Consider the following 12106-nt stretch of genomic DNA (forward strand, 5'->3'; position numbering starts at 1 on the left):
AAAATAACTTGCCAGAATTCTATTGTCCTTTTAACTTCCCGTGCACTGAACTGTTAAATGAAACATTCTCATCAGTTTTTTTCTTAATGTCTCCCTATGTAAAGGAGATGAGGAGTGGAGGATGGGTTAAGAGTCTAAATCAGGAGAGCAGTCTAGTGACAACCAAGACTGAGTCTATAGATCGAGTGAGTGCAGCCACCCTAGTACAGGAAGTGTGTGATTCATAAGATTTTCAGGTAAAAATAAAAGGAAGATGAGCCTAAAAAATTGTTTTTAGGTTCAGCTTCACTTTAATAGAATCTCCTATTCCCCTTTTTACAATCCTACTAGCCAGGTGAACATAAACTTCATATGAATATTGTTTAAAAAAAAAAAGTTAAAGTACTAACTGAATGAACCAGAGGAGTTATTTCACTTCTGTACCAGCTTTAACCATTTCACTACCATGGATGTAATGAAGTCCATGGAAGCAGGAAAGTGTAACCACACTTCATGCAGAAGTAGCTGTAAAGCCATCTGAATCACTATTATCACACACCTGATGCCCCCTTTCCCCCACTAATACACCACCCCCTGCCATGTATCCCTGGCTTCGCTGTGCTCCTGCGGACCCAGGATAGCCATGGCATTTGTTGATGGAGAAGGGAGGGAGACCAGTGAACATCCGCTCGCTGATCTTCCCCCTGCTGAATCAGCCTGGAAGGGACGCCTTTTTTTTTACTTGATGGTGGCAAAAGCAGATGTTATTGGTATATTTTATTTTCATGTCAAATGTAACATTTAGAAAATATCTCATATTATAGCCACTAGATGGAGTGGAGGAGCATAGGATAGAGGTATTTCCTTTGCTCCTCCGCTCCATCTAGTGGCCATATTGTGATATTACATTCAACCTAACAACAAAATATACCACACGCGTTCGTTTTTGCCTCTATTCACACTGAACAAATGCTCAGAGACTCACAGGGTGAATGGCTCTGTGAATTGCTTATTAATAGACCCCTTTGTTTCAGGTAACTGGGCATCTGATCATTTCAAACACAGTTAAGATATGCTAAGCAACAATACTGGAATAAAGTAATAGATGGTTCCCAGAGCTTACACACACTTCAAGCCCAGTGAATAACCGGGGGGGGGGGGGGGGGGGGGAGTGTGGGTGTTTGTTTTAAAATCAATGTCTTTCTGCCACTAGGTCACTGACAAATGACAGCAACGAGGTTGTGTGCAGCAGGACTGCTTCTAAACCCATTCTCAGTATTTGTAAGCAAGTAGCACTGAGGCTGTGATTGTGAGCAGCACTCCTACACACAGTCGCAGTTTTCTTCATTTACATATGCTGAGGCAGGGTTCAAGAGATGATCTCTGAACAGACTTGGTGCTGCCATTTTACACCTGACATAAACAAAATCAGAAGATACATTTCTGAGAATCAACAGCTTGCGTGTAGTGGCTCACAGGACAACAGCTTAACACTGTTTGAAGTAAGCAAGTCTCTGTTTCAACTGTGAAGAGAAAACTTTGAGATGCAGGTTTGACAGGTAAGAAAGCCATTGCTAAGATGGCAAAATAAGAAAAAGAGGCTTGTCTGGGCCATAAAGCACCACCAGTGGACTACTGATGACTGGAAGAAGGTCCTATGGACCGATGCAATAAAATTTGAGAGCTTCAGTTCATCATGCAGTTTTTGTACACCGTCGAGTAGGCGAAAGGATGGTTCCTCAGTGTGCGACACCAACTGTCAAGCATGGAGGAAGAAGGATGATGGTCTGGGGCTGTCCTGCTGGATCCAGAGTCTGTAAATTGCAGCATGAGTGGCACCCTGAACCAAAACTATTACCACAGCATTTTGCAGCGCCATACAAGACCCTCTGTTGTACACATAGTTGGTCAGGGGTTCATCCTACAGCAAGATGACCCAAAACATACCTGCAGGCTGTGTCAGAACTACCTTAGAAGAAAAGAAGATAGTAGTCTTCAAATCATGGAATGGCAAGCACAGTGTCCAGACTTAAACCCCATCAAGCTGGTTTGGGATGAACTGGAGAGAAAAGGGAAAGCAAAGCAACCTACAAGTGCATGGAGGAGATGTGCATTAATTTTCTTTTTATGGAGTGGAAAGAGTGCTACCCAGTCTTAGAGGAGGGGATGTCCACAGGAAACTGCTGCAACGAGAGGCCGTGTGGATCTTCAACTTGAACACTGGGCTTCCACAGGGTCTTAACCATCGATGGGACATTAGTTTACATCTTGGATAACACTGGTCTACAAATTTTGGGAAATTATTGACCTCCGAGATAAAATGTGTTAATTCTTACATATTTTGATTAGATAAATTAGAAAACAGGTGATAAAAGGTGTTGGTTGGCTAAAGTTTAAGATAATTCACAAGATTTATACACAGGCGAGTAAATTTGCCTACAAGGGAGGGAGGTGTCTGATGATGATGCCTCAAAGTATGGCAGAAACATGAAAATGGTACCACACGGAAGTGTATAAATGTATCTTCTCTCTGAGACTAAAGATTACCCAACTCTAATTTATTGTTTTTGTATTGCTACCGTGTTTCCCCGAAAATAAGACACTGTCTTATTTTTTTTTTTGCACGAAATAAGACACTAGGTCTTATTTTCGGGGGATGTCTTACCTGGAGAAATCCCTGAAGATAGTGCTAGGTCTCACTTTCGGGGTAGGTCTTACTTTCGGGGAAACACGGTAGGTACATTTGTCTTGGTCAGATCTATGCATCATACAATTACATTTGGTGGCTTGTGAAAGTGTCATTGCCTAACATTTCCAAGAACAGTTGGGTTAAAGCCAAGAAGCCTCAAAACTGTGTAAACAACCCAGATAACGTCTGCTACATTTGTGGCTGTTACATTTGCATCTCAAAAGTGCAGTATGATGGCAGTGGTAAAAAAGGCATACCGCGTATATTTTGGATGCAAAATAGGGGATCAAGAGTTGGGCCCCTCATTATTGTTGCACTACATGTGCAACTTATCTGCCTAATTGGCTAAACAAGAAAAAGTCCATGCCTTTCACAGTCCCAGTTGTGTGGAGGGAACCCACCAATCATAGTAGTGACTGCTATTTTTGCATGGTTCCCCCAATTGCAAAAGGAATCTCAAGAAAGAAGTGGGCCGTGGAATATCCAAACATTTCATGCACACTGCGTCCTGTACCCCATGGTGAGGACTTGCCTATTCTAGATCCACCAGAATCCTACTTTCTAGACTCAGATGATAAAGACAATGAGCAGGATGCAGCTGATCCAGGCCCGCAATGTCAGCAGACCCAAACTTTAGCCCACCATATGCTCCTCCTGAACCACATCTAATTTCACAGAGTGAACTAAATGACCTGGTCAGGGATTTGGAATTGCCCAAGAGTAAGTACTGGGCTCCAGATTACAACAGTGGAACCTCTTGTGGAGTCTGTCCATGATTGCCGACTACTGCTGGAATCTCTCCAGGGATGATCCTTCTGCAGTTCACAAGAGAAAAGCCAAAAAGTGTAGTTTAGATACTGAAGATGGAACCTTGTTGTTTATTCTGATGTTAGAGCTGGTCAGTTTTCCATGCAAAAAGCATGAAAATGTTACATGAAAAACCAATAAATGGAAAGTTATGTTATTGGTATCAATAAAAAGATACATTTATAATGATTGGTGTGGCACCATTCTCATTGCTAAATAACATTTTGCAGAGAAGTTATGGAGCATAACCGCACATCCCCGCCGTAATTTTGAATTATTTTGATGCAATTTTGACCTGAAACTGTATCCGATTAATACTCTGGACTTAAATTTGCCTTTATTAGTGACCCAATTCTGGTAAAAATTTAGCTACTTTGATTTCCGAGGCTTTCTACTTGTAGACCAGTGTAATTTTTGTTGTCAGGGTACCCTAATATTCATATTTTACTGTTGTATGGGTTCTTTTACTCTATATAGTATACATGATTATATATATTCTTTTACTATTTATCAAATGCAATATACAAGATGCGGTTGGTGGATGCCTTAACCTAACACACGTGTTTTTCATGTTAAGTCTATAACACAACATCTCCAAGATAGGATTCAGAAAGCACTCCTTCTGTAGTCCTGTTTTTCCTTTTTTTAGTAGTGGAAGCATGGATGGAGGACATTTTGTTATCCTTCTAGCCTCTGCATTTTCCAATTTTGGAGTTATGCACAAAGGTAATTCTTAAGAGTACCTGTACCCTTGTACATTGTGGTCTCTCAGGAAGTCGTCCAAAAGCCTCTTGAATGATTCCAGATTAATTGCGGAAATTACCGCTTGAGGCAGTGAGTTCCAGACCCTAACCGCGCGAACTGAGAAGATGGCCTTCTCCTTGCCGTTTGTGACCATCTTCCCATTTTTGTCCTTTATTGGGCCTATCTGCTCCTTTCTCCCCTTTTTACTGTATAAATATTGGTAACATTTTTTTTTTCTTTTTTTACAATATGTGGCAATATGCTTTTCGCACTCTATTTTAGGTGCCCGTATTGCTAGTTTGCATCTTTTATTACAAAGCCCCATTATCTAGTTTAAAAGCTCCTCCAGTCTTTCTACCATTTTTCCCCCCAGGAATGCTGCACCTTCCCCATTAAGATGCAGCCCGTCTCGGTCGAAGAGCCGGTAGCCGACTGCGAATGATGTGCTTCAAAAACTGTTGCAATATGAAGCCCTGTGGATCTTTTATTTTTTTGTAATTGTAGGTTCCACAGGGTTTTAACTAGCGGTGGGTCATTAGTTTTGTGCAATATGTGTCATAATATTTCGATGTTAGTGTCCCCAGTGTCATTATGGGCTTTTACCATTTAATGTTTGATTTTGATGATGTTCACCCATAATTTTTAAGTGTGTATTCTCTTTTCCTCTGCTTTGTTTTTAATGCAATCACATGGACTGTTTCTTAGATACAGGTGCTCCTAAGTGTTTCTCCCCACCCTGTGTGGCGTGCCATTTTAGTGGGGTTGGTGTTAGATCACAACCAGCTATGACTAAGGCTGAGTAAGGCAGAAACCTGGGTGTGGGGACACACCAGTCAAAGCATTCCCAGAGTGAAAGGAACGCACCACCCAATCCCAAGACAGACACTGCAAGGTAGTCCCCGCGACTTCAAGATCCAATAGGGACCACCTGGATGTCTTCGGGTGGCTCCACTGTTGGAAAGCATCATTGACAGCTTATGGACAGGGTAGTGTTAAGAAATAACTACATTAGCTACTTTCCAGCATTTGTCGTTCGTTTGGCACCCAATGAAATCAATGGGAATGCGAGGCGAGAAAAAAAAATGCAAATGTGTTGTGTGTTCCCAGTATGCCTAGCTGTGAACAGGGACTTACATCAGTTGCAGCAAAAAGGTTAAAGTCATTGATAGTTTTCAAATGGCAATATAGAGACTGTCCGCTATATGTTACCATAGCTTCCTAGCCAGTTTAATGGTGCCAGTCTAATTTTAGATGAAAGATCATAACAAAAAATTACAAAATAGGCATTTCAATGTAATTTGGCAACACTGCTCTCGATCCTGCAAGTCTAGAGTTTCCATCAAAAAGATATGTTAGGGTATAATATGAGAACTGCAATTATTGACTTGTTTTGATGGTACATACTACACACCGATACCATTTTTCAAGACCAAGCACAAGTACTTTCCCTCAGGTACTTGCGGATACCAATTACAGATACTTTTTCTTAAAAGGGACATGCAACATTTTTTTTAAAACAATACAGACTAATGCTTTTAGGACAATTTCTTTATAATTATGAAGAAATGTAACTAAATCCATGATTATACTTGTACTGAAACAAAAATATTTCAATTGACCGAGTGCCCGCAATTTGCAAGTGAAATTTAAAATCCATGGTGCGGGGCTGCACCGGACAACAGTTGGGGTAGATAGTACACCGGTACCGGCGGAGGGGAAGGACCGTTCGCCAAAAAGTATAGTGGGGGTAGTGTGGAAGGTGAAGAGTTGACCAGATTTAAGCGGGTAATTTGGTTTTCTCAATTTACTTAGGAAAGTGAACTTACCCTTTAATGTGAATTGTGCATGTTAGAGAGCGCTACTACCACAATATGGCGCACAGTGGAATGAGGGCAGCACTTGGCGCGTGCGCACTCACACTGTCCTACGCATGCATTCATTCACACGCAGATGAAAGGGGGCGGCGTTGGTTTTTATTTTAATTTGTATCTTATTTAATTTTTTTGCACTTTTTTACCTTAACACCTATTTTTTTAATTTTTATTTTGTATGTTCTACTTTTTTATCATTTTATATTTATCACTATTTTTTTCACTTAACTTTATTGATAACACAAGGGCCAACAAGCCCCTATGCGATATAATTCAGGAGGTGACAGGTTCTCTTTATGAGCTAGCCCTCCAGTACAGAAAATTCAGCACAGCATTGTGCTCTATCTTCTGTACAGCTCTATTTGTTATAGCCGACACAGAATGTGCTGTGAATAAAGCACTCCTGTTTCACGGATCACAGAATGGACATTCTCCACTCTCCATCCTGTACTACTTTACATGCACTGGAAAGCATATTGCAACAGGGTAAGATTAACTCAAATCTAAGGACTTCCTCCACCTCTCAGACACAGACATAAGTATCTTTACATTAAAGTATGTATTATCTCCTTATTAGGTAGGTAAAGAAAAAAAATAACAAAAATAAAAGAGAAGTCTGACCAAACATTTTTTTAACCCCTTCATGACAGCTTGTTTTTAGTTTTGGTTTGTAAATGGCCGACGCACTTGACAGCTTTGCTGTGTGATTCTTCCACGTCATTAATACTTTCCTACAAAATGTATCCACACATTATATATTGTTTTTAGAGGACAGACAGGGATATATAGATATATATAGATATATATATAGATATATATATATAGATATATATATCACATATGTGTACCTAACACCTCATTTAGGACAAATAAAATTTAAAAAAGGAGGGAAAAAAAGTAAAGAAAACACCTTTGCCCCAATTTTGATTTGTGGTATATTTTTAGAAAAATAGCACAGCTAAAGAATGCATTAGATACATTCATTTAAAACCTCACATTCCTAGGATCTTAGATTTTTTTTCTGTACTTCTCAGCCTAAAACTAAAACCTAACATTTTAATATTTTTGCTCTAAAAAGGTAAAAGTGGTCACCTGGCATACAATGTCACTAAGTGCCCTACTTAGTGACAGCGACATAGTTTGAACATCACTGTCATAAGGGGTTAAATTTTAAAAAATACCCCCTTAGGGTGAAAAACAAATCTGCAGCTCGGCTGCAGATTTTTATTGTAAGGGTTAACTTTTTTATAATTATAGTATACAATTATATTTAAATATAATCAAATTTTTTTCTTACATTTTTTTACACCATTTTTTTTTTACACTTTTCACTATTTTTACATTTATTCATTGTGAATGAATCTCACTATTACTGCTTAATAATTTAATTAATTTTTGGTTATTATTAGGCTGCTTCAAACTTAAGGACAGCCAATAATAACCTTAGTGACACTGATCCTGCAGCATTTCAGGAGCAGATGTCACTAATGGTTTTCTGATCGTTCCCACAATGATCAGCAAACCTGCAACATTGTATCAGCAATAAAAACGTGTATCCAAATGTTTCCATTGCTGAAAGTTTAGGGGGAAAAAAAAGCAGGTATACATCTGGATTTTCATGATCTATACTAGCTGTCAGTTAGAGCAGTAAACACCACTCTGCTCTCACTATCGGACACCAGATTCCTTAAAGGGATCAGGTGTCTGAAAAACCTTAACTCTTTCATTGATGGATCCCTCAATACGGAGGCATCCATTAATGAATGGTAACCTGATTCTCAGCGGTTACCAGCCTTACAGAACTCCAAATAGCTAATGTACAGTCATTTGGGTCACTCCCATGATGGACTACAATTTCAATACAAATTAGTAAACGTGAGATTGTAGTCCATCACGGGGAGCAAGTTTGGTCCAGTTGCTACTTTACAACACAAAATACTACATTAACACGTGGTCGCAGGAAATAGGGGAGTTGGATAGAGCAGAAAAAATGGAGGCATGTGTGCTGCTATTTAACAGTCCAATCAGCATGCGAGGGGTTACAACTTGGTTTTTGAGACTGTGGTATCTGGCAGGGGTGACTGGATCACAAAACGGGCTGAGCATAACTGCAGATCGACTGCCAAATATTGAAGACTATATTTCAACTGCATATTTCAGTGAAAATATCATGTAAAAAATGCATACAAATTATTATAGTAGTCTTATTTTAGCATCTTAAATGGGATATAGCAGTTCACAAATTGGTGTGAAAAAAATCTAATGAAATAAACCTAAATGAAATAAATCTAGAAGACTGGGATAACCTGGACAAGTATACAGTTACATGTGTGCATCTGAGTGTTCTGCCCCACTACAATGTAGACTGTTTTGTGTTTATACAGAGGGAAGCACAATGCAGTCAGTGTCCTTGAAAGAGCTATAAAACCACTTTCCTGGAAAAAGGAGTTAAAAAAAAACCCACCAGGACTGGACAATAAAATATGATCAACGCCATACAAAAAAGGAGCTAAGTGCCACGTACAAAAATGTATTGTTATTAATGCAGCAATACGGATTCTAATTCTTACATAGACTCTACTGGGATCAAGCTGTACATTTGATGTGAAATAAGATGGAACCTACCTGGCCTCTGCTGCTAGCAGCTCATCATAGTGCGAAGATCTCTGGTCATCATCCTGACGGTAACGAATCACAGTAGCCAGGCCTTTGCTTATAAGAGCTTCTGCAATGTTTCTGAAACAAAATAATATACAAGTCAGCAAAAAAAATGTTCTATGCCAACAAAATTGAATACATGATTGAAGTGTTAGCCACTGCCCTAAACACAAAGAAATATATACAGTCATGTTGGAACAGAAAGGGGCCATTCTCAAACTGTTCTCAGAAAGTTGGAAGTATGAAAGCGTCCAAAATGTCTTGGTATGCTGATGCCTTAAGAGTTGCCTTCACTGGAACTAAGGGGCCAAACGCAACCACTGAAAAACAACCACACACCATAATCCCCCCTACATCAACCTTTAAACTTGGCACAATGCAGTCAGGCCAGTACCGTTCTCCTGGCAACCGCCAAACCCAGACCCACCCACGAAGCGTGATTCGTCACTTCAGAGACCACGTCTCCACTTTTCTAGAGTCAAGTGGCTGCATGCTTTACACCACTGCATCCGACGCTTTGCATTGCACTGATTTAAGGCTTGGATGCAGATGCTTGCCCATTTAAACCCATTCCATGAAGCTCTCTACGCACTGTTGTTGTGCCAAACTGAAGGCTACACAAAGTTTGGAGGTCTGTAGCTATTGACTCTGCAGACAGTCGGCAACTTCTGCGCACTGTGCGCTTCAGCATGCGCTGACCCCGCTCTGTCATTTTACTTGGACTACCACATTGTGGCTGAGTTGCTGTTCCCAGTTGCTTCCACTTTGTTATATCACTAACAGTTGACCGTGGAATATTTAGTAGCAAGGAAATTTCACGGATGGACTTATTGCACAGGTGGCAACCTATCACGGTACCACACTTAAATTCACTGAGCTTTCGTGAGAGTGCCCCATTCTTTTCACAAATGTTTGTAGAAGCAGTCTGCATGCATAGGTGCTTAATTATATACACTTGTGGCCATGGAGGTGATTGGAACACCTGAATTCAATGATTTGGAGGGGTGTCCCAATACGTTTGGCAATATAGTGTATGTTGAAATATATGCATATATTGATACATTTGTGTAAACAAGAAACTACTATATAAAACCATTTTTGTTGTATACAGGCGCTAAAAAGGAGGGATCTGTGCCTTGCTTAGTTGACTTTCACTGCATATAAAGCTGACATTCCCAGTGATCCTTTTGTGATTACACCAGTAAGATAGCCGTCATACTATAGCATTAATTCATTTGGAATTCCCACCAAACTTGAGTCCAGCACATTACTGCCACCTGTGCCAGTGGGGGCACCTTTTACTGTGACAACTGTCTAAGGGAATTTTGTCTTCAGTTTGGAGAGATTTCTTCTTACTTCCTAGTAAGTCTCTGAGATCAGGAAGTAAAGGGAAGCCTCAATGACAGTTAAGATTTCTGTCTTCTTCTGTCTTTCCTATTAACTACTCTACCCAAAATAAAAAATGAAAACATTTTGGCTTTACCAACTCTTAGGAGACTATTCTAACAGATTGAATGAAACCTGTTCATACAGCGGGGCTAATCTCTGTATGCAAATCCCATAGCAAATCCCTGAACAACCTGTGCAACGGTTTTACATTTTTAAAAACAGTCTGTGCATAAGGAACTAAAGAGAGAGACAGTCCATTCTTAAGTTGCCTTTTTTTTACTTCTTTATTGGGAGCAAGAGCTACTCAACCATCAACCAACTAAAAAAAACAACAACAAAAAACAGCCAGACAGCACACTCTTGATGGCGGGTGGGCGTTTTTAATTGGCCCGTCCCACCACCCCTGCATGTGCATGAGTGACAATAGAGCCGTCTAATCGCTTGTATGATGTCGAGACGTACATTTACCTGACATAACCCGATTGTGAAGGACTGAACCGTCACTGGGGCTGTTGGAGGAACCTGAGGGCTAGCCTCCTTCCTACCGACTATGGACCTAGGACTATAGAACCATTATCCTAGGTTTATGTGTGGAGGGATGTACTGCATATTTTCCCTGGCATTACATTTAAGTGACCCTATGTTTATTATAGGTACAGGCTGTGAATCCAGCAGCACTGAAGGGGGATAATTCTGGACATTGAACTTGTTACAGTTTATTAGTCCCTTTGTTGTATTGTGTTAATGATGGGATTAAGATAGCTGACTATAGGAGTAAAGGAGTCGATTACCATGATAGACACTCAGCAGATAATCCCATCACATGTTTCTCCTTTCTCCCTATTCATTCATTAAGGCATCGGGGAGGGGATGTCTGTTTGCATGCTGTTCATGTTTGATTGCGTTATGTTTTTAGACTTCTTGAACTGTATAAATACTGAGCATGTCTTCAATAAAGTAGTTCTTGATTTCCTCTTCAACATTGATGTTGTCTGATGATTGAGGAGGTTAGCATTCTCTAATATATTGGTTCTGTCCAATAATTAGGCAGGTTTGGGCTGATGACACTGGAATTCGGGATCCAGTGGAGAGGAAGCTGATTCACACCCATCTTTTAAATTTTTCCAAAAAATTGGGTAATAATGTTTCATAACATACCATAACATAGGAAAAACAGGTTTGTTCGTTTAAAATAATTAGCCACTATATAGTAAAAAAAACCCACAACTCAGTAGTGATTAAATACAACCAAAAGAAAGTTCTACCTGTCCCCCAAAAATGATCTAAAATTAATTTCATTACACCACTGCATGAATAAATGTCAAATTACCTCATTTCTGAATACTGAAAAAAGGAATGGAGAGGAAGGGGGTTTAACACCCCGGTCAGCAAGTGGTTAAAGTAACTCATCTTCACTGCGATTACAATAATTTTTGGTCACACATGGTAAAATTTTAAACCCTACAAATTACCGCAACCAAATCTTGAGCAATACATTCATTAAAAGTGATCATGCTCCCAAACAGCTGTGCGTGTAAATGTTGCCTTTTACTGTCAAGTCTTAGGAAATAATGCTCAGATAAAGCCAATTTGAAACAAAATGGTCATAGGGTACTGAAATGAGGCAATGGCAAACACTGGAAAGGATTTGGGGAACGTCTAGCAGCTCCTTTGAAACACTCTTTCAATTTTAAAATGTGTGTAAATGCAGCATGGGATTTAGTCTGTGCCAGCCCAGCGCAAGGTTCACTGAACAAAAGTAATTATCCGCAACATACTTTTGACATTTCAGAATTCTATTTGTTTCACATTCCCACACCTTTCAGTTGGCAGAGCCTGGCTTCCGCAAATCATCAGACAGTGGGGAACAGAGGGGGGATGTGTGCAATGATTCAAACCGAGGTAAACCACTTCCGAAGGGACACTAGCCACATTCTTTAAAAAGATGGGGGGGGGGGGGGGGGTGTGC

General features: G+C 40.0%; 1 protein-coding gene across 1 annotated transcript in view; it reads right to left on the bottom strand.

The window, feature by feature from the left end:
- Positions 1-12106, bottom strand: part of SND1 (staphylococcal nuclease and tudor domain containing 1) — a 496769-nt gene that overhangs the window by 377653 nt on the left and 107010 nt on the right. The window contains exon 3 of the mRNA XM_018563205.1: positions 8716-8826. Within this exon, the coding sequence (XP_018418707.1) occupies positions 8716-8826 (111 nt within the window). The remainder of the gene's footprint in view (positions 1-8715; positions 8827-12106) is intronic.

Source organism: Nanorana parkeri, unplaced genomic scaffold, assembly GCF_000935625.1.
Source record: "Nanorana parkeri isolate BGI_ZX_2015 unplaced genomic scaffold, ASM93562v1 scaffold641, whole genome shotgun sequence".
Taxonomy (NCBI): domain Eukaryota; kingdom Metazoa; phylum Chordata; class Amphibia; order Anura; family Dicroglossidae; genus Nanorana; species Nanorana parkeri.